The following is a 24,734-nucleotide window of genomic DNA, read 5'->3' on the forward strand; positions in this document are numbered from 1 at the left end:
GTCATGTGAATATTTACCTTTACATGGGTTCAAAAAGCAACGGGACAATGAACGGGTGCTGAACGCAAAAACACTAATTTTGTTTCAGAAGGTCCATGAACAAAAATGGTGGAGGCTGGGAGAAATTCTGGAGACATTTTAGCCCAGTTTCTTATAATATTTTTTTTTATTATTATTTCCCCTGTCCAACCTGTTTTAAAGCAGGGGTAACCCGATTTGCTGCTATTCTTCATGCCCTATAGGCATTAAATGTTTACTCAGTCCCACAGACTATTTCCCAAAGGACTAAAATTTGCAGCAAGTCTCAATAAATAAATGCAGAACAAATCAAGCATCTAAGATAGTGACATTTGCCAAGGTACAGACAAACATCACATTTTGACATGTAGGAGACTCTGCTCAAAACCCAGTCCTGTCGTCTTTGCAAGCATGTGTAAAAACTTTTGAATTTAAACTTCAACTTGTTATCTTTAGCTTGCACAATATTAATCTAAAAAAAATATTCATTTAAGATTGGGAAACTGGATGGAGGGAAAGTCTGGCACTGTACACTGTGGCAATAACATGATACTTTGCTCTCTAATCTCTCCCTGTAGTATTTGTCAATTATTATACAATCAGAAAGAGGGGGACCCACCAGTTGGGGGCTGGTACTGGAAAAGAACACAAAATCTGCCTCTGAACAGACAGAAACTAAAATATAGTCTTCAGGTATTAAATGGACATTTTAAGTTTGCCTCCTAGGGGGAATCAGTTACTGTTCCCTCCTGATCTTTTCTTTAGAACTGTACTTCTATCAAAAAAGATCATTATGTTGAAGCAATCCAAAGTAATTTAAGTTCTAACAAGGTTCCAGGAGGATAAACAATGTTGGTCCTTCCATGAATATTATCTTTTCAAAAGCCATGAAACATTCAATCTTTTGCAGGTAAACTTGCCAACATGCAGGCTGTGTATCCCTATTATTCAGGTTTACAAAACAGTTCCACATTCATGAAATTTCCATTAGTTACAGTACCTTCCAGACCCTCCATTTTCTCCTCACCCCCTAATTTCTTACCACCTTTTTGCTTCTAACAGGAAGAGACCAAAATGAGGGAAAAGACCATAATGAAGGGAGACTTTAAAACACCATAACAGAATTGGGTACGGTAACGGACAAATATTAATTTGAGTGCCCTACTTAAAGCATATTAGTCCTGGAACATCTATGGGAATAGACCATATGAAACCTAAGAATTTGTGCTTTTCATAGTCCAATATAATGTTGGCATTTGTGATCTTAGGATACTAGCAACATGTGTCACTAGACCAATCAATCCATTCAGTTATTGAAAAATCAAGACAACAGCTTCGAAACAGTTTGTTATGATTTCTGCGAAATAACAATGTAAAAAATAAAATTTGCAGGTAACAACATACATGAATTACAAGCCACACTCCCTTAAAAAAAAAAAAAAAAAAACCACACCAAAATAAATAATAAGGCCAAATTGATAGAATTTGGTAAAAAAACAGGTTAACTTTTAATCCTTTCAAAGCTTGTCCTCTTCAAACTTCACTTCAGCAGTACACCACTTGGGATGCTATCCCAGTCTATTTCTTCAATACAGGACAATGTGGAAATAACAGAACAGCCTGGGTTTTTATGCCTAGTTTTATATTCTGAAAGATTTAGTGTTTTTCTTAATTCATTGCTATATTTTCTTCTAACTGCTGTCATTTATATTGTCTTGCAGAAGGGCAAATCAGGGTCAGTTTATGTAAGTGGCATCAATCTGAAAAATCTTCATCAGTCTTTATTTCAAGGCACTATGCAAAGAAAGCTGACATTAAGAGAGCCTTAACTGACAGTAAATGAAATCAATCAGCAAATCACTAAGCCATAATAAACTCTCTCAAGTTGTAGATAACCCTTCCTTTCTCAGGTCTTTAACTACAAGGACCACCAAAAGCAATATCTAGGCAGAAATTTCTCTCAATTCCATTACAAAATTCTTGTACTAATATAGTGCAATATTTAATAATTTTTTCTTATTCTGTAAGCTATTGATAAGAATAACAAAGAGATAGACATGTTTTATCATAACGGACTACTAAGCAGTTAAGCAGAAAAAAAATAAATAAAAGCTTCAGCATTTGACAGTTGGTTTTTTATTTTATGTATAATTAAGAATAGAAAATAGTCTGATTCTGTTTCTGCTACTTAAATATTTATGTAATAAAGTCTATTGCGTTCTTAATTTCTTCTTATTTTCTGAAATTAAAAGAACCAGTACAAACAAAAAAAGGACTCCAGACAATTCCTAATCTTTCATAGTATTCACTTCATGAATTCAATTTTTAACCCACATTATTATCAACAGTTAAACACCTATGCTTCTGAATGGACTTGTCTGTGTTGCAATGGTATAAACTGCACACAAAAAATACAGTCACATCAGTTATCTGGTTACAGTCACATCAGTTATCTGGCAAAATTACTCCTTTGCTGAAGATACCGTGCACAGATAAACCTGTGCAGTTCTGAAAGAAACGATTTCTAAAATTAGAAAATCTGTTTAACAAACAAGGTGTTGTGAAAACTATATTTTATATCTTCTGTGATTGAATGATGTTTTATTTTTGTAATTATAGCATTTAGGAGTCTGTCCTTATTCACTGAGGCAGTGTTGGGTACATATTGAGATCACCATGACTCTGGAGTAACTTTTCTCATGAAAGAATAGTGAACAGAAAACAAGAAAGATGCTTCCTGCTATAAGATGCAACAACTTGGTAACCAGCTGGGAAAAAATTCCCAGGATTACAAGCAAAAGCAAAACTAAACAAATAAACTTAGTGAATTAAGATCGTATTTTACACAGTTCTTACAGAGCTTTCCTGCATATCAGCACAGATAATTCCTAAGAGATCACAAACACACAAGAGACATAAATGTATGAAAAACTCTAAATGGACAAAGGCGGATAGCTACATGATTGCTTGACAGGGTCAAGAAAGAACATTTTCCATTAAGAAAGATTACAGGAAGGTTAAATGATTATATACTAACTTTGGCATTCAAGATAATAATCAGTACATCTTAGTGAAAAGTTTTTACAAAACTAACAGTGCTTACGAAAGGGGCTGGACAAGAGTTAGTAGTGTCACAGGCACAAAGAGACAGCTTTCAGTAATTGATTAGTTGGTGATTACAGATACTGACTTTGATATTTATGGTCCCGTAAGGCCAAGCCTTAATTAGCATGGTTGGGGTGTAAACAGTGTACAGCTAACTACAAAGCCCTGTGAGAAGGTTCTTCATATTATCTGTACTAATTTATTAGAATGAAGAAAGACAAGGGAAGAAACAAGAAGTGCAAAGGTGGCTGAGAAAGTGAGGAAAAGAGGTTAATAACAAGAGGAGGGAAATAAGGAAAGGAGAGAGAACAAAAAAAATCCCATAGAGAAGAGGGAGGAAAAAACTGCTAACACAAATGCTTTGAAAAGGAAAGAAGTCGGGAACACAGTTAAGGCTCAGAAAGGAGAGTGTGAAATTCAAATTACAGAAGGTAAATTTCCAACGTCACTGGCATTTAAAAGATGTCTCGGTTTTTTATGTTTTAAATAGTATTTTGCTAGTATACACTAATAGTATGTTTTAAAGTATTTATAGTTTAATTACGCTAAAATGGCTTCTAAATATTTAGCATCATGATACAGCTGCTATCTGGAGACAAAAGACATTCAAGGAGATTAGATTAGAATTCTTCATGTTACATCTCTTCAATCTGGTTATTTAGATTTTACTTAGTTGTTAATTATTGTTTCTTAAGTCCTGTACAAACTTTATTTTTGACAAATTGAGGTCTGCAAAAGGTCAGGGTCGCAAGAGATGTCGCCTCACTCTAGTGAGTTTAAAACATCTACCTATTTATGAGTATTTCAGCTCAAAGTGGAAGTGTAAAGCAGTATTAGAGTAATAAAGAATCACTGTTCTCTTTGAACAGTATATTGAAAGGCAGGCTTGTAGTCAGTTTAGAAGTAGCACATTTTGACACTAGCTAAGAAATTAGTCTTATCTAATTAGGATAGGAGAAGAAAAGAGTGTGAGTGCAGCCCAGTTGCTGTTGAAAGCTGCTGTAGAACTCCTGGAAAATGAAGACCCAGTTTTACCTGACAAGAAACAGCAACTAATTCCAGAGGAGGCAGCATTCCAGCATCTATAATACAATAGATAGTTCCTTCTCTGGTGAAACAGTTTAAGTAAAAAGAAAACACTAGAAGTGTGTGCATGCTGCACTATCTTCAAGACTATAAAATAGGTTTCTTCTTCTTTAGTATTAAGAGAAAAAAAAAAATTTTTTTCTTTTACAGTCATGCCATTAAAAAAAAGCAAATGGCTCTAAAACAGAAGTACAAGATTTAAAATACTAATAATCCAATTTTTAAGCATCTACTCCATGATTAATTTTTCTTATTAACTCCTCATATCAGAACTGATTTATGTTTGAAAGACATGCCCTATGCAGAGGATAAAATCTGATGACAGAATGATAATATTACCTTTGAAATCACTTGCTTCCTCAATTTGGTAAGAACTTTTTTACTGACAAGCAAACTCAGGAATGAGAAAGTGTTTATTATCTTGAAGAAAATTATCAGCAAAATTATGCATATCTTTCACCTTCTAATCTATTAAGCATAAATCTAAAATTAATAAACAAGTTAAAATAAATACAAATTAGGACGCTCCTAAAACTACATTTATGTTTGTCAAATTATTTAGAAAAAGTGGACCTACAACACAATTAGTTAATGCATGACTAAATCATGCATGAATGCATAAACAGTAAGAACCTACTTCTTTGTAAATTTGTAACGATTATATGCTAACACTGAAGATATGTTAGTACTTGACTATATTACTCTATGTTATCACTACACTTTTCATTCCAAATTCCTTCAAAACACCTAAGAAAGGCAAAGAAGTGCATATAAATCCCATGTGGACTTTCTAAACCTGTATGAACAGATGGATACATGCTGAAGACAATGACAGAGGAAGCAAGATGGGGCAGGTGGGAGGGAGGGACAATGAGGACGGAAAGACTGATGTAGAGCAAGCAAGACAGAGCGGGAAAGATGGGCACAGGGAGCAGAAGAGAGGGGCAGAGACTGAGAGAGACCCAGGCAGAGCAGCAGGCAGAGACTGACAGAAGGAAAGCACAAACATGTGTAGGGCAGAGAGAGCAGACACGCAGTGAGAGGGAGAGCAAGAGCATGTGCATCAATGTGAGCACAGCAACAAGCAAATACTCAGCCAGGAGAGCACGTGTCATGAAGAATCTGCAGGAAGGACATGGGGACAGGCAGTAGAGCACAACAGCATGTGGCAGAGAGAGATAACAAAAGAAGACATTGTTTTTTGAACACGTTCAGGTATGGTGACTCCACCACCTCCCTAGACTGTCCATTCCAGTGCTTAACCACCCTCTCTGATGTCCAACCTGAAACTCCTCTGGCGTAGCTTGAAGCTTAGTCCTCTTGTGCTGTTGCTAATTGCCTGGGAGAAAAGACCAAGCTCTGTCTTGCTGCAACCTCCTTTCAGGTATTTGTAGAGAGTAATAAGGTGTCCCATGAGCCACCTTTTCTTCACTAAACACCCCTCAGCTTCCTCAACTGCTTCTCATAGGACTCGTTCTCCAGACCCTTCACCAGCTCTGCTGCCCTTCTCTGGACACACTCTAGCACCTCAATGTCTTTCTTGTCATCAGGGGCCCAAAACTGAACACAGAATTTGAGGCATTGCTTCACCGGTGCCAACTACAGGGGGACAATCCCCTTCCCTAGTCCTGTTGGCCACACTATTGCTGATATAAACCAGGATGCCACTGGCCTTCTTGGCCACCTGGGCACACTGCTGGCTCACGTTTAGCATGAGCCTGCACCTCCAAGTCCCTTTCCGGTTTCCTTTTTGTGTTCAACTAGTAACTTGGAGTCATGTCTTCAGATATGTTGTCTCATGCTCATAAATATTTAGAAGCTGTTTTAGCATAATTCAACTATAATTGCTTTAAAACATAACATTAACATATGTGTCTGAGGTATCTAAATTTGCTTCAAGAAGTTTCTTTCACAGCAGTTCTTACCCTTCTGTGTCTATATCTCCAAACAGAAGAAACCCACAGTGAGAATATACTGATGCTTAATTATTTATACATGAGCGTTCAAATCTTGTATGATTTATTTGGGGGCTTTATTCATTGTTTTCAGGTAAAAATTCTTGGCATAAGTGTCAATTACATACTTGATGTAAAAGTAACCTTATTCTCTTCCTAAAGATGTAACACAATTGAATTCTCTATTTTAGAAAGAGCTGATAACCTTTATTGGTTAATTTAAATAGTCATCTGCCAAGCAAGACTACTACGATTAGCAATGCCATGTCATTTTAGTTGCTTTTTTAACCCTATATCCTGTATTCACTGAAGACTTCATATATGGTTCCACTTTTTGTCTCTTTTTGTAGGAACATTCAGGCATGGCCAGTACAATCCTGTGTTCCTGTGTTTCAGTTGCTTGAAAACAATACTCTAATTTTCCACTTTCAAACTTAAATGAGCAACAAACAGTATTACTTTGTGACATAACATTTTTCACAGCAATTACATACAGGGTGAGATGCTTCAAAGCTATAGCAATGATATTTTACTCTTAGAGATATTCCACTTTTTCTTTACTTATCCATTTGAAGTGACATTTTCAAACTATTATAGTAATTCTCTTGCAGTGCTCAAGAATTTTAAAAATGCCTACAAATTAAGTCACACTTTCACTACTTGCATGGGGCTTTAGAAGATACTCAGTGCAAGGATATTCTTGTTGAATAACTTAATATTTCGACCTACTGCATAATTTTGCGATTCAAGAGCCATTACAAAAGGTGAAAGCTTTGGAGAAGATACATAGAACTTTGTGCATGAAACATTTCATTTCATTACCTAAAGGTCCAGAGTGTAAACTAAACTATTTAAAAGATGCACACCTTCTACATGGTTATTTCATTTGGGAATGACAGGGACTTTATTTGTGTGTTTGTTTGATCAGCCCTGTAAGTCTTCATGGTATTTGGAATGTTGGATGCATTTGCTAAAAAACAAAATATTTAATTAAGCATGCCCCAAAAAAACCCCAAATCTCTGATAGCTTAGTTCACAGTCAGGCAACTTAGGTTCATCATGTCAACCTTCTTTGCACTTGTCTATTATAAAGAAAGTATATTTTTCACAAGAAACATTTAGACAAAGACAACAACAATTTAAAAATTCTAAGACTTCCCATATTCCCAATGACAAGGAATATAGACCTCTAATGCTGCTGAGCCCATGAGGTAAATTAAGGATAGTGGATTTCATTCAAAACGTCCTTGAGAGCCACTTGCTTTCTGAAAAATTTGGAAGAAAGATAACCTGTGAGGATGCGTATGTTCTAACAAATGTTACAAATGTTCTAACTGTTCTAACATATAAATGTACTAACCATTCAACTCATTCAGAATTAGACAATTGTCCATAATATAGTTTTACATACAGTGAAATTAAAATCAATTATCTGATTCCCAGCTATAAAAGGCAAATTTCATAATAAAATCTCTATAATGTACTTAGAAACTTATCAAACAGGCACTGTGTAATCAGAGATAGGAAAGAAAGAGGGGGAGGAGGAGCGGGAGAGGGAGAGAGAGGAGGAGGGACAGAAGAGGAAGGAAAAGAAGGAAAAGGGAAAAGGAGAAAGGGAAGGAGAAAAGGAACTTCACAGTGATATGGACTGAACCTTTGGTATTGTTTGCGTAGGCACAGAGTAACCAAGTGTAACTGAAGCTGTCAGGCAAACAAAAAGTAGGTTTACAACACTGCACCACCAACGAGCTATCCAGCACATACATTGCTATGTGTTATCTATACCACAAGCACTCTGTACAAATGTGAAGCGCAACTTTTTATATTTCTGTTTCTCTTCATCTTCTTAAAAGGAAAGAATAAATAAGCTGTCTTGCAAACGCTTCTGTCATCATTGTAAGGTCAAAAAAGAATAGAAGTTGGGATGGGACAAAAAATAAAAAGCAACAGCTATCACTGAACAGCTATCACTGAATAGAAAAGTAGCATCTAAAAGCTGGTGATTTCCATGACAGCTTCTTTGAAAAGACGCCACCTGTGGAACTTTTAGCACTGTTTTAAAAGTGTTCATCACTATGCTGGGGAAGCATTTGCAACATCCCCTTTGTTAGAGATACACAGCTGTGCCAACTAAAGTTCATGGGAATCTGAAGGTGTTACATATTATTGCTTTATTAGAGAAACACATAATTTAAATCTTTGTCATATTAAAACGCACGTATGCAAGAGGGCAACAATGAGAAATTTCCAAGTTAGAATCTGTCTTTCTTGAATGTTTAATTTTGTAACGCTATTCCTGCCATTACATACTACATCTAGAATACAACACCTATAATAAATTCAAAAGGGTTACTACAGAAAAGTACACACACAATGTAATACTTGCATTGTCTAATGTCCTTGCATTTCTCTTGACTACCTTTCCTCTGATTCAGACAGAAGAGCACAATGAAAGAACTAGGAACTCACTCTGCCTTTTGTTCTCTCACTAGGAAAACAAAATATTCTGCCTTTAAAAACAATGTATTCTGTACAGCTATAAAGACTAAGGTATAGTTTGTATAGAAGAAGATATAACAAACTTAAAAACAATAAGGAGGCATTGCACAGCAATTTCATTTTATGTATATTTTCAATTGATTTCTCTTTTTCCCCCCACTGTTTCCACTAACAAAATTAATATTTTGAAACATAAACCTATAAACCTACATAAACCAAATAGTTTCCATATTAAGGTATTCTAAGTAGCAGTTTCTTTTAAATTAGAACCGCTAAAAATCACAGTTAATTCTAAAACTATAATACAAAAACATCTGATACAGTCAGATTGCTGATACAAGTAGCAGCATAAGAATCTTGGGCTTTTTTTAATTTGTCTTGCTTAAATTAAAGGGAGGAGGGGGGGCACAGAGTGATATTACATTTCAAATATAACATTTGAATTTTTCCATGATCATATTCCTGACAGTTATTTAACACTATTACTGCAGAATTAAAAGTTCACATCATCTCTGAAATACCATATACAACAGTATAAATGGAAATTATTCCTCTTTCAACTGTTCACTGCAATAGTTTTGAAGATTTTTGTTCTCCACACATTCAGAGAAGTCTAGCTTCTTATTCTATTTCAGTTGCCAAAAATGAAAACAAGAATCAGGATTATCTTAGACTCTAACCTGAAATGCTGCAGCCTCTGGCCTGCCCTTCAGCCCTTCCTCTGAAAAGGTCTCTAAGTGCAGTTTGGGTAGCTCCAGGGTGAAGTCATTCGTGGCTGCTGCAGCACATGGCAGCAAGGCCTGATCTCTGACCTAAAGGGAAAAAAACAGCATCAATGGTAATTCCCCTTCAGACACATTAACTGGGATGAACTGGGTCCCCTTGAGCCCACTGAGTGGACTTGCATTGATCGCTGGACCTGAAATCCATGAATAAATTTAGGACTAATTGATTTTTCGTTGCAAATAAATCTCTAATTCCGAGTGCTGGGAGAGAATGTTAAGAAGAAAAAGCATCTTCCCCTGGTCTGAAACGAGAATAAGAGACACTAAAGGTTCACTAGTCCAGCTGGCATATACATTTCACAGATCTGTCCCCTGTAAAAACCCCATAAGAAAACAATAGTAATTGTACTTCTAACTGAAACAAACATGAGTTATGAAATTAAAAAGTTCATGCGATCACACCAGCAAGAAGCTGGCATGTGAGTTCTGTGTACTATAGGGAGATTGCATCAGTTCTCCAGAATAAGGTTCATTTAGTAGCAATTCAGTTAAAATCCAAAATAAAATGAATAATCCACAAACAAAGCAAAGCGAACTAACCTGTAGCTTTCCAATTAACAAGGGTAAAAAAAAAAAAAAAAAAAAAAAAAAAAAAGGAAAAAATGCTACTAGATCTCTTATTGCAGGCTCACTGTAAGAAATAACGCACTAAGTGGTATTAATCGACTTTTGTACAGTTTCTGACCGTGCCAATTTGAAGTGGGAAATGCTACAATTTGCACAAAGCCCAGACAGATTGATGTCCAGTCCTTCGGAGGGCGGTCGGACTCGCGGAGCGCGGGCGGCCCCGCGCAGCCCCCGCGCCCTTGGTGTCGCACTGCCACCTGCCGGCCGCGCGCGGCAGCACCGCCGCCGCTTTGTCCTCGGGCACGGACAAACATCGCACTCTGCCCAAAATCCAACACTGCACCCCGTTTCGCAACGTGTCCAGAGTCTGTCAGCGTGGACGTGAAATTATATGTATTTAACACGTAACTTCCACAGGCGCATCAGCTATGTTCGTACACCATATGATGCCACACACCCATTTTTCATTCTATTTAATACAGAAATTACCATGTCCACCTCCAGGAGACCCCAGTAGTCACATTAGATTGTAATACAGATGGATAGTCACACATACAAATATATATTAGTACAAATGAATAGATGAAATCCATTCATTAGGCATAGACTGCATGTGTTGAGTAGCAATAGCAAGTGTTGTAAACATAGTCTTTAACTAAACAATATACAGTCTTATAATAAAACATAAACTGAATATATACCAAATACCCATAACTCAATAGATAAACCATTTACTAAATATTATTTAAATATATTTCAGTTTTTCTTAAAGGCTCTCTTGCCCACAAGAACACATCGAACATGAATTAAAACCTAGGTCTATTAATTTTAAATCCCAGATTACTTTTCTGTAACTACTTACAAAATTAAATTTTTGTAAAATGTTGATTATGAGTGAACATCTTTCAAATAATAGCAGAGCCTTTGAAATCTTCTCTGATTGAAAGAAGCTGTGCAAATCTACTGACACAAAGAAGAAAAGATTTTATGTTATTCATTCCTCTGTTCTGTGGGAATAGGGAGCCCTACATTTCCCAAGTTGACCTAAAGAATTCCTGTCAATACCTGTGGCTGCCAAACATATGCACTATGATGCAATTTTTATAACAGGAAAGGTCCTCTACACATTTTTTGCACACATAGTGCACTAGGTTCAGGATATACAGTCCTATGGAACAAATATACTCTCTAGAGTGTTCTGTCAGCATGTGTAATTCTGGTCAGATGTTAACCTTGCTGAATATAACAAAATGCATTGCTTTAAATACACACACACACACACACGATTTACATTTTTATAGCTTATATATACCAACTTTTCAGTGTCTTTGCTGCCAGTATGCACACAGATAAAAGAAAACATTAATGTGGATTAAGGTACTAAGAATTTATCAACATCAAACCACCAGTGTTTTGCCTTCTACCCTTCTGAACCATAGTCAATAGATCTAAATATTTTACTGCACCCTGGCCAATTCATTGTTTGATGTTTAAAAACTCAAACAGAATCAAAGAAAATTTATTAAATTTCAGCCCCCAAATGAGATACTATTAGCTTTGAAAGTCAAGTTTAACCGCGATATTGATGATTCTCTTTTTTCTGTGACAAAATTCACAAGGGAAATCCCTATGTCAAAGTACAAAAGCAGATTGCTAATACTAGGGGGAAAAAAACAATGTATAAGCAATGTAGGTATAATACATACACAGTACAGACAGTAGAAGTCCTTTTAACCCTATTAGTTTCAAACTCTCCATTTCGGTATTGGGGCCTGACATTCACTGAACAATAAAAAATAAAACCCATTTTTTAAAATGGCTGCATTTTGATAAACATATGCCATTAATACCACTGTTTCAGAAAAGTACATATTAGCTTCTTAAAGATTACAATATTTGACAGGAAGATCACAACCAAAAAAACCCAAACACAACATTTTCTGTTTGTAAATACTTAGCTTGTAAAGAGTAAATCTCATTATCAATATGCATACTGAGAAATACCAAATTAAGGCAGACTTTTCCTTTGAAAAATACTCACAAGGATTCAGGAAAAAGAACAAAACACTGGGTGTATACTGTACAAATATCATCACATTGTTTCACTAGAAATGAAAATAGTCTTCAAGTTGGCTACCTGTTAAAAGACTGGAAAACTACAACGGCCATGCCTACACAGAATCATGCTGCATAGACTATACTTGTACAAAACCTTAATTAAAAACTAATTTAATAACTTCTGTCGATTGGCTTTTTGAGATCCGGAAATATAATGACAAGAGTTGGGAAACTGAGTTTATTTCCTCATTTTCTAATGGAGCAAGCACAATACTCACAGACAGACTTACATTAGAGAACTATGATGCAAAGGTCAAACTGGTAATTTTATTTTTTTAAAAAAGAGGGGGGTTTTTTTGGAAGCTTGACAGCCAGGAAAACCATCCTATGTAGTTTAGCTTTAAGATGCAACTTTCAGAGTTTTTTTTGTATTTAACGACTTTCTTTTTTATATATATATGAACTCTAAAGCAAGGCTATTTTGTCTGAGGCATCTCCTTAGGCTAGAGATATAATGTTAAAATCTAAAAAACCTAATCAGCTAATCAGGCTTACTGCAATGATTAAAAATGTCTAAAACCAGTTCCACTTCCCTATACTCTAAAATTAATATAGAGAAAAATTATATAAATGTATATTTATCCAATGTTAGTGAAGATTCTGGTTATTTCTGATTTTGGTAAACATAATTTTAGCTGCAATGGTGAAAAGTTGCTAGAGTGATTTTATACTGAGCAAAGTTAAGTGCTGTGACAGTGCGTAGCTGAGTATGATCCTTAGATTTTTCAGTTTAGCCATACAGAAATACTATCCAAAACCAGGCAAAATCACAAATAGATCCACACAACTCTACTACAATACTCATAACATTTTAAAACAAAGGGGCATAGTGACTTATGATGGTGTTTAACTTTTTAATTAATTAAGACAGCAACAAAGAAGACAAGACTATAGCCACTCAAATTAAAATCAATAAAGTATTCATTAATTCAGATCAAAGCTGAAACTGAATAATAAACTGAAGTTATGTTATTGACTGAACCAAGGTGTAGAATTTGATGGGCTAATTCTGCACGTCCAAAAATTGACTTCAAAATTTTCTGCTGATTCAAGATAACAATAGCTTTGTCCACAGACCACTTTTGGGCTCACTGTGTTTTTCCTCTGCACAGTTCGAGCTGGTATGTCCAGTTATGCCAATAGAGATATGGTACTAAATGCTAGCAAGTTACAAATGGTATTAGAATGTGCCTAGGCCTTCCTAATGTCTGTGCCCAGATACTGTCTGACTGGTACAACAAACCTGAGATTTTAGTTTCTATTTTGTGCCTAATTCCATGGTTTTTTATTATGAAAATAAGATAATTTATGGATATAAATTTCACTATGTAATCTATATAGGAGAATATTTTATAAGTTCAAAGTTCACCAATTCTACTTTAAAAAAATACTACTAGAGAGTAAAAAACTTTGGGCTTATTATACTTTCATTTCCTGATACTTTTTTAATAGCATATCATCTGCAATTTAAGCAGCAGCAGAACTACAATGATGCAGTGATATGGTGATAAGTGAATGGCAAACCCTGATTTAATCTATTTGATTTGAGATGACCATATTACTGATATAACAGAAGCTACACATACACAAATCATTCTAGAAGAGTGAAAACAAAATGGCTTCTACCATACTGCTATGTGTTCTGCATATGATATATAATGGACAAAAATGGTTCTAGAACCTTTTAGAACAGAAGAAAGCAGTTTGAATGCAAACCACATCTTAGTCTTAACCACAGCCTTGTAAGTATGTGACTGATTTAGCCACATGATGTCCATACCTCCAGCGCAGCATGTACAATGGAGGCCATATTACACAAGTTAAGGACACACACGCCTACTGAACATGGTCCTTTGCCTTCTTCCATGAGAAGTATTTTAACAGAAAAAATTATGTAGTAACTAAATGGAATGGGTAAGTCTTTGTTATAGTGGTACAAATTATCATGGAACTAAAGAAAAAAAATTTATATACATTGGTGGACAGAATTAAACCTTCATGAACAGTTCTTATTTTTTTCATGTTTAGTTATGAATTATTGATATTTTCTTACTCTATACTAGAAAATATAAGTGAATATACAGGAAGGAAGTTGCACCAACAATAGTACTGAATAGTGCTGATAACAGTAGTTCTTCAACTAAATTACCAATACAGGTTATTTTCTTAATATTACATCCCAATACTATGGGCTCTCTGGAAAACAGTGATCACACTTGAAGTGTTAGCCCATTAAGGGAAGACAGACCCCAAAAGATTTGATAAGGGATTTGGCACATGCAATATCCAAAGAAGTACAAACCACAGCACCCTGCTAGATCAAAGAGTCAACCCGTTATTATCAGTTGCTCATAGAGACCAGTCTGAGTCTGCTCCAAAAACAAGGAAATCACTTCAGAAAGTGTATATGCATATTGCTGAATGAAGGCCTATATAATCCCGGACAACCTATTTTCCATCAGGATGTTTCAGCAATCAAGGATCACTCTAGAAGCAGAAAGACTGCCCGAGACAAGTTTGCACAGGTTAAACTGAAGGCATTTTAAATCAAACACCTGAAAACTGGAAAACTATTGCCACAATTAGAGAGCAAATGAGGTGAACAACGATGTTGGGAACTAAACTAGTCAAATGAACTGCAAAAACACTCCTCAAACTTCTTTTATTTTCCTCAAGAAGGATAAAAAACAAACTACACCAAATCACAACATATTTTGCTTAGACAAAATAGTGTCTAATAGGAGGGAAAAAGAGTTACATGGTACAGTTGAATGGACACTTGTTATATGGCCATCACAATTAGGTTTGAGTACTCATTAAAGGCCAGCAGATTATTGTACCGTCTTTCATCAAAAGAAGGAATATATCCTCAAGCCCAAGGGTCTGACTTCTGTTGATAGTGGAAGTTTTAAGTTTTTCAACATACTTTGCTGTAGGTAGCCATACAGTAATGTAATTAGGTATACCAAATATTTCACTAAATTGAATAACTACTGAAAATTTCTATATTAGCATACAGATTTAGAGACTATCCTTTCTGATTACTGTCATATAAATCTGCATTTAATTACAAAACAAGCCATTTCATAGGTGGTTTCTAAAAGAGCATTAATTCCTTCATAACACCATTTGTATAAGGAGACATATATCATATAAGATATCTCATATGAGATATGAGGTATCTCATATCTCATTATGATTATCTCGAACATCATAAAACTGATGTTTTGGGTGTGCTTGGCTTTTTTTTCTTTTTTCCCTCTTCCAGATTAGTCAAGATTATGGAAATTAATTTTCAAAGCAGAGTACCATTCCAGACTTACTCATAAGATAATTCAAGCTTTCTCACATTACTACACACATACACTACACACTTTGTTGAATAAGATGTTAATTTGACCCAGTGGTTTTTTTTTTGCAAATGATGACCACTGCACCTAGGTTTCACTGTGGTTGCCAAGATGTGCACTATAATACATTCCCTATGAATGGATTTCAGTGACCTTGGACTGAAAATGAAACTATGTTTGGAGAAAACAACATTTAATGTATTCAGTAGTTCCACAGTTCTCCAAACAAGGATTTTTCCTTACTGAAGGCAAACTACACCAAAGTATTCAGCCTTTAAAAAAAAAAAAAAAAACAAGCAAAAAAAAGCCCAACTCAACACAAACCAACCAACCAAAACCAAACAAACAAACAAAAAAAAACCAAACCAAAAAACCAACAAAAGATAAAGAAGAAATATGCACCCTGAAATTAGTTATTTAGATATGTCCAAACTGAAAACAGTTAAGCACTCGGATATGACATTCGGCAATGTCTTATCTTTACTTTGTCAAGGTTTCTAAATCCCTCTTGAGCTGGAGTACCATTTTTAGCTTGGCTAGGTCAGAATGACACTGAACAATATGAGTGATGACACACAAGACAGCTATATGGACAGAGTTGTCATCAGCAAGCCAGCTGTGCTAACACCTGTATGTCCTGCACAACTGATCTTTAGGAACACAGATCGAGAAAGTCAGATTACTAGGGGAGGAAAAACAGTCATTCATCAAACCCTGAAATTAAGAGGTGCTAATTTGAGATGGAGGAGGAGAAAAAGTAATATTTTTACTGCATTTTTTTCTTAGCGCAGAGAAATAATAGCTTGTTTCCTACTATAAACTTCTTACAGGAATTATTTAGAATTTAAACAGTCTAATTCGGTTTTCTTTGTGATTTTTTGCATCAATACGCTTCTGATAGGGCCAGTTTAGAACAACCCAGGGCCACAGTGATGGATAGACCTTGAGAACACAAGCAGGCTTCACTCTTAATGTTAGTTTGTCTAAACACATAGAAAAATCGGCTCTGGGTGTTTGATTAGGCTAGGAAAAATTTTAAGTTGAGATCTCTAAAACAAGAGCTTTTAAATTACTATTGAGATAACTAAATAATAACAATAACTAATAATAATAAATAAATAATATGATGGACTACAGATCCCAGTTAACTGAGAGAAATGTGGCTGATCACTATACCTACGTATATCAGGTCATGTCTACTGGAGTCCAACTGAGGTAGCTAACTTAAGACTTATAACTGTTCTGTTCTTCCAGGGCCTGGTCAACTTGTGATCTTCTTGCTGAAACCAACAACTATTAGCACTTATACTGTTTTTACTGATGTAGTCACCTGTATATGGACTTAAACCTTTTGTAAATTAATTCCTCGCAGGCTGTAAAACAGCCATTCTAAGGAAATGCACTTGATTGCTATGGACCCCATCAGTAACAACAATCTAATGTTACAACCTTACTAATTCTCAAGTATTCAATGGCCTCACCCTGTCTCCACTGTCTCTTCGTGCTGTATTAAAAAAAATACATCATTAAATCAGATAAAGAAAGATGTCTTCGTATTTTTTACAAGTATGTAACAGGATAGATGATACAGTATTCCTATTTTTTTCAACTGATAGAACCGTGGGGCTCAGAAATCATATATAGACAGTTTAGGGACATTTCAGACAAGACAACAGGAGTGGCAGCGAGGCAGTGAAACACAACAGTGGAAGGATTTCAAGGCATGACTGCTGACAGGTCTGCATGGAAGCTGTTCTGCCAGCTGGCATAGGAACCTTTCAATCAGCAGAAATGAAGTGCACTACAGAAGTGAATGAAGAGTAATTTTTCTGACCAAGTGCCAAAAGGAAAGGAGCAAACTGGATAGATGCTTTGATCCCTGACCTGTTCTAAAATGTCAGAATGCATAGGTTGCTAACTGGTATTAGGAAAAATGGTGAGGACATGGTATTTTACCTGCTAAAATGGCCAAATCCTAAGCAGTCACGACAGGCTGAAAACTCTGACAGACTATAAAGCTTGTCAAGATTTTAATAGTTAAGAGCACAAGGAGAAACAGAAACAATTTTCTGCCTCTGTAAAGGCTGACTCGCTGGGATAACTTCCCATAATGGTGTGTAGGAGAGGCTGAGTGTAGAGTACAGGGATATAGGCAGGCTGAAGAGGAGGCAGTTATAGCACTGTACCAGGTGCAGGGGCCCTGGTGCTGGCAACAGGGGCTGGAGGGCAGCCTCTGTAAGGTGGGACAAAGCCAGTTCCAGCCACCACCAACGGACCACTGCAGGACACGGCTGAGCCCCACAGCCCTGCTGGTGGCCCCGCTGCGAAAATGAATTTCAGACTGGAAAAAGCACACCACACAGGGAGAGCAGGAGGGAAGAAAAAGATTGAACATCAAAGTCAGAGAAGAAGTGGGGAGGAAATGCTTGAGTCACTGGATCAGGTATTTCCCTGTAGCCCCTGGAGAGGTCCACACCATAGTCCATGAAGGATCCCACAACAGAGCAAGTGGATAGTTCCTGAAGGAACTGAAAGTCATGCAGAGCTCATACTGGAGCAGGTATTCTTGAAGGTCTGCAGCCCACACTGGTTCAAGGAAACAGTATAAGGAGGAAGAAGCAGCAGGAGAGTAGTTACTATGGACTGACTGCAAGGCCCTCTATCTCAGAGCACGAGCAAAGGAGTCATGAGCAAAGTTAAGTTTAAAAGGCAGGATAATGCTTATTTTTTAACTGTTGTTTCAAACTCTCCAAACCTATTTTAATAAATAAAATAATTTCCCTAAGTCGGCTATTTTACCTGTGACAGTAACTAGTATGCAATCTAGATCACAACATATGAGCTTTCTCATGCTATCTCTTCCCCCCGTCCTGTTGAGGGGGAGTGAGAGAGCATCTGAGTGGGCCTCTGGCTGGTGCCCAAGGCTAACCCACCACAAGCACTCAAACGAAGAAGCAATATAAAGGGAAAGCTGAAGATTTTAGTAGAGGTAGTGTAAAATGATTTCTTCTGCTGATGGTATTACCATAACTAGTACATCATTAACTATGCATGTTAAAGAATCTAGTTACAGAAAGTGAACAGATCTAATGTCTCTTAATCTGTTTATACAAACATGATATTAAGGAGTAAGAAGAAATTAATAAAGAGATAGTTTATCAGCAAGTATAAGAAGGGTGTATTTATAATAAAAATAATAACCTCAACTTTGTGAGAGGAAAGTGTTTCAAGAAATAATTTATTTTTCATACATTAAAAAAGGACTGCAGATGGATTCTAAAAAAAGACATTCACTTAAATGTTTTTTCTTTCTATTAGAAGACTTTTTAAGAAAACTCTTTATGTTTGAACTCTTTATGTTCCTCTCAGAACTCTTTCATTAAAAATTATTTTATGTCTATTATCATTTTTCTATTACCTTTTGGTCATCTTCAATATTTTGAAAATAAAACTGAGCCAAACCAATATCCTCTTGAGGTCTTTGTTTGCCCTTGGTGATATTCTGTTGAGGTTTTTTAATTTGTTAAAACATTCATTTTGCATTTAGATATTTATCCATACTATTTANAAAGAAAGATCTCTCATTTTAATGATATCATGAACTTTTGTGTAAATAATTCAGCTCCAGGAGTAGGATAAATATAGCTAATGTGACAAGATCTAGGATAGACAAAAAATAACCTTTCAAAGAATATCTTGCAATTTATGAAGAACATGGAACTAGATGCTAAAAATATTTTCTCTCAGTGTATGCAGTGCTCAAATTCTTCAGCATTTATGCTCCATAAATATTCGTGATGGTTATAAAAGGTGGCTCTCAAATGGTCTTGAAAGAATCATTCTGTGCACAAGCATGGCCAAGCACTTTTTGACTTAGTCAAATGTATGATACTAGAATTTCCATCCAGGCACAGCAGGGGGCAGAAAGTGGTGTAAATGATCCCTTGTCTAGAGCTGCATTAGAAGCATGCACAGAGATTGTTTCCTTCTGCTCTGATTCTTCTTGCTTTGTTTGTTGAATGCTATACCCAGGTATGCCCAAAGGCAGATTTATCTAGTACCTGTATTGCTGCCTTCTGGAATTCTTATAGGAATAGAGTTAGAAAAGAATGAGGCCACTTTAATGGATCAGAGAATACTGTCTTATCCTCAGTCCAACTAAGATTACTAAGGATGTCTATAAAATCCCTTTGAGGTCTATAGGCAAAAATTCAGCATTATGCATTAATAATACAGATTCTGCAAGTGATGCAGTGGAATTTTCTGGATATTTGTTCATGAATATATCAATGTAGAAATACTACAATCTTCAATTTCAAACTCTCATACGTATAACTGCAGCTAACAGTAATACATACTCAACTCCAAATGATTCTGAACTTTATCCATTTTCTTTTCATTTCTTTTTTGAACATAAAAGCAGTTTCCAGAATTTCTAGTGGAGAAAAGAGAAGTTTGGACTTCCTTTACTAGTATTTCATCCACTTCATTAAGCTCTGATTTTTCACTGTATGAGAAACCCTTTAAGAACAACAGTATAAACTTGATAGTTTACACATAAGCCATGTTCATTAATGCTAGGTAATTAGCTACCATTATGATGTAGGATTTACATTTCAGATATTTCCCAAACAAAGATCAATATTTTTTCCCTTTGTTCTTCTAGGAGAAATGGTATGTCAAATTATGAATTATTTACAATCAATTTTTTTATTTTCTGCTGAAAGGAGCATCCTGTCATATCTAGTTCTTATGTTTTCCTCATTCTCTAGGTTGACAAACCAGAAAGGATAAATTATTCTGCTGCTCAATAATATGCTATTTGGGCTTAACAACTGTGTACATCAAAAACTAAGAAGCAGATGTGGTAACTAAAATTTTCACAAAAAGATGGCTGTTTCTTGATCAATTTACTGCATCAGGATAATCACTACTAAGCATGTGACCTTATCTATAACTTTTCCTCAAAACACTTCAGCCCTTATGCATATAACAGCACAGCTTTCAAAATAAAAATGTAACTTTGCAATCCAGAACAATAAATTCTCAATGCCAAGAACTGCATTTGTTACTGCAAAAACACAGCACTTTTTGCATGGCGTACATTTTAGGCTTAAAAGAAGCCACCACAAAAAAGGAGGGGGCACAAAGCAAGACAGTCTCTACCAGCACAGTTTGCTGCAGCTAAAACACAATTTTAGGCTCTGTCATTTTCCATGAACATTAAAGCAAAGAGAAACTCAAAAAAGGTATCTGAAAATTAAATTAGCAACACTTCTGGTGAACACAGAAACTAAAATAAGGAATAGATTGCCATATTGCTGAGAATTCAAGATGTTATAAGGGAAATTAACACTCCAAGGTAATAAAAACACTTATTCTGCTCTGTGTTGCTCTAGACTAAAAACAGTTATAAAAAACCTAACCTTTACAGCTGCAGTTAAAAACAGTCATTTCTCCCAAATAATTAATATATACAGCTTTGTTGGACTTTCAAAAATACCAAACCAGGGCAAAATAGTGCAAGTCACTTAAGATTATTACTCAATTTAAAACTGTTTTTAAAAATTATCATTAAAGTTTTTGACTACAGGTTACCACTTACTGTATCTTCCTTATTTTTTTAATCATATATCAAAGATTAAACCAGCAGGCACAAAGACTTTATAGCCACCATGTATGAGACTGCAGCAAATGACCGCTGCCTTACACAGTAGAGACTTAACTCCACAGCAATTGCCTTGGATATTCAATAGTCTTCACTTGGTAACCAGAAATTGTGCTCCCAGTGATTAAGGTTAGGATAGTGGATTTTGTAATAAGTTTTATATTAAAAACAATACGGATTTGTAGTACAAAAATGCATTTTATTTCACTAAATCTGAATATTTTTTTAAGATAAAAGAAGTTGAAGGTAGAAACAAACTCTAAGGAAAGGAAGTTGCTTTACAATTTCTACTCTCCTCCTTCCCTGAGAATAAGCCGTTGTAAAACTTTGATACGTTTGGAAACACAAACCAGATTCTTACCTTATGAAGAGTGGCTTCCACAGCTTTCATATGACTAATGATCAATTCTTTGTCTCTATTACAAGGAAAAAAAAAAAAGTAGCTTATAGAACTGAAGCTCTACTAACTTAGAAATTCATTTTCTGCTATTTTTTAACTATCACAGCTTTTCAAGTAATTGTTGATAACTCAAACTGTTTGTTTTTCTCTCCCCTTTTTACATCTCCAATGTAAATCCTAAAAAATAGTTAATCCGCCACTATTTGGCATGGTGAATGCTCTGGATTACCAATTAAACCAGCTGTAATTATAGGCATATTAACAAACAACTATCATGCTCGTGGAGAAGAAATATGCAGTTTTAGATATAAGGGGCACGTTGAAAGGAGGCCAGGCTTCAGCAGGAAGAGAATACATTCTCATATATTTCTAAAAGAAGTTCAGTCAAGGATCCTATCCTTACAAAAGGGAAGTTTGGAGAATGAAACAATACTCTTACACCTTTTTGTAGAATAGGCAAGAAAGACAGTTTTCATCAGTTATTTTGCCATAAAAAACCTTGGTCTCAAATGACAATTGACAGAAGTAGAATTGAAGTTGCATAATACCATATGACTACGGAGAAAGGACAGCATGACCACCAAACACCACAGGAATTCAAAAGGGATCCATGCCAGAAAAGCTGATATACCTTAACATTCCAGGACTGCCTTTTATTTTGCCAGCTATGTGAATATTTTGTTTGAGCTTTTAAAGCACCCAAACCAGAAGTCATAGAATCAGAATCATTTAGGTTGGAAAAAACTCTAAAGGTCATTGAGTCCAACCATTAACCCTGAACTGCCAAGTCCACCACTAAAGCATGTCCCCTGGGGCCACATCTACACGTCTTTTAAATACCTCCAGGGATGGGGACTCCACCACTTCCCTTGGCAGCCTGTTCCAGTAGTTGAGAACCCTTTCAGGGAAGAAATTTTTCCTAATGTCCAATCTAAACTTCTTGGCACAACCTGAGGTTGTTTCCTCTTGCCCTATCACTTGCTACTTGGGAGAAGAGACTGACTCCTACCTCACTCCAACCTCCGTTCAGGTAGCTGCAGAGAGGTATCAGGTCTTCCCCCAGACTCCTTTCTTCCACCCAAACCCATGGCATTTTTCTCCATGGAATGACTGCTGCTTTCTCATTTCTTGATTCATATCTTAACAGCAAATACAGAAAGGTGGCCAGAAAAGTAGGATTGGCTTTTACACTCCTAATAAAGCTGTCATATAGACTTTTCTCTTCTTAGGATCCTGCTTTTCTTTGGACTAGATTGGCTGGGTACTTGGCTTCTGGTTGGGGTTAAACTACGACACAGACAAATTACCAAAAGGCTACTAAATTTCTGTCATGGTCACTGTTATCAGACACATTTATTAATATTGCTTCCTACTCTGGAAGAAAGTGGAAAGAACTGCTGGCCACCACTTCAAGAAAATCAAGATAGCCATTCTCAGAATGAGCTAGCCATCTTGCTGTCCTTAAAGCTCTGCAAAACTTTACGAAAGAAGTTGAAAGACACCCATGCATTGCTCACAATCACTCAGGTTATGGAATAGGTATTAAAGTAATATTTTCCGAATAAAAGCAAACTCTTTTTCAGCTACTTTGCTTATGTTCCAATGGGAAAAAAAAAAATTGTTATTAAGAGTTGTAAAACAATAAATGGTATTGGAGCTTTCTTAATCAATATTCAACCACTTCATACAGAAACAAAGTCAACTTTAAAACCACTTCACATTAAAATAACCCTTTCTGAACACAAGAATGACCACAGGGAATGATCCTTACTAGAGAGCATAAAATAGACTGGGGCAGGGTGAAAAGGGGTAAGTTTTTCAGAACAAATCCTTCTTCAGGTCACATCTGTTTTGATACACTCATATCAAATAATATTTGTCATTTTAATTAGGTTGCTAAACATTTCACTTATAACTAGATTAATTACATTATTTCACTGCTGCATAAAACCCTTAAAGCTTCTAAGCTATTATTCTTCAGAGGTCAATTGAACCTCAGGTATAATGAGAAATTTTAATTTTAAATTGGATTTTTTTTTAAATCTTAGCCATGGACCAACAATATTCAAAGTGCATACTACAATAAAAGTAATAGGCAACAAAGTCTGAAAGGATTTATAATTTTATCTGACTATATAACTGTAAGAGGTTAACTGTAACAATCTCATTCAAGTCAAAGAACACCTTTTGACTATCAATCTTTTCAAGATTGGTCCCTGAACATTTCCTTCCACTCTTCAAGTTATGGTATAAAAAAGTATGGGGTTTATGTCTAAATCCAAAACTCTCTGAATTCAGCACAAATATCTGTCCTGTTCTACAGATAAGACTAGGTCCAAAACAGGTTTCAGCCCCTTTGGCAGCTAAGACCTGTCATCTAGCTGATGTTTCTGTATTTATTATAAATAAATTGTATCTATTTAAAAAATGACATGAAAATAGAGAGAACAAATAATCGTTTCTTAAATAAACAGAATATTAAGGATCTGCCAAAGGCATGTTGTCAAGTCAGTAAGATAATCAGCAAACAAAATGCTTACGGTATTTCAGGACCAAGAATCTGGAGCACTATTATGGGATAACTACAGAAAACATAATATCTAGTACCTTGAACTAAATCTAGTACCTTGAACTAACAGTTTTCTTTTTCAAAGGCTATCCCTGAATTTCAAAGACAGATAGATGTACTTTTGTTTTCTAGCAATACATTAGCTAAGGCTAAAACCCTGTGCATGAAAGTAAGAATTGATCATTTGTCTGTTTTAAGTGATCTCCCCAAGGTCCCAGTGCTCACTTCGCTGCCGTGCAGAGGGCACTCTCTGCATCACGGATGCTCTTGCTCAGCCAACGCTTGTCCTGCTCCAGCTGGGTAAGAAGTCTATTTTGCTGACGCAGAAATCGATCTCTTCTTCTCAGCTCCATTGTTGCCTCCGAGAGGCTCTGCAAGCAGACAGAAAACAGAGTTACTTGTCAGCCCAAATAATTAACTTCAGCTTATGCCATAGGCTATTAAACAAAGTGGAAAACAGACTGACTGTGAAGTAGATTTGGACCATTGCATACTAAAGTCTTCTGAATTCTCTAGGTAAAACATTACTGACCCAGCAACTCCCCAGTTTGTAGTACATGGCCTATGTACAAATATGTTCATAAAATAAAGTGATTTTTTGATCAAGCAGGGAC

General features: G+C 35.9%; 1 protein-coding gene across 3 annotated transcripts in view; it reads right to left on the reverse strand.

Annotated features, from left to right (window-relative positions):
- CCDC171 (coiled-coil domain containing 171) overlaps positions 1-24,734 on the reverse strand; it is a 150,705-nt gene that overhangs the window by 27,665 nt on the left and 98,306 nt on the right. For all 3 annotated transcript variants that reach the window (XM_017837922.1, XM_017837923.1, XM_017837921.1), the window contains 3 exons: positions 24,346-24,491; positions 21,513-21,567; positions 9,344-9,475 (listed from right to left, as the gene is read on the reverse strand). In XM_017837922.1, the coding sequence (XP_017693411.1) occupies positions 9,344-9,475; positions 21,513-21,567; positions 24,346-24,491 (333 nt within the window). The remainder of the gene's footprint in view (positions 1-9,343; positions 9,476-21,512; positions 21,568-24,345; positions 24,492-24,734) is intronic.

This window comes from Lepidothrix coronata, unplaced genomic scaffold (genome assembly GCF_001604755.1).
Source record: "Lepidothrix coronata isolate B3197 unplaced genomic scaffold, Lepidothrix_coronata-1.0 Scaffold317, whole genome shotgun sequence".
Classification (NCBI taxonomy): domain Eukaryota; kingdom Metazoa; phylum Chordata; class Aves; order Passeriformes; family Pipridae; genus Lepidothrix; species Lepidothrix coronata.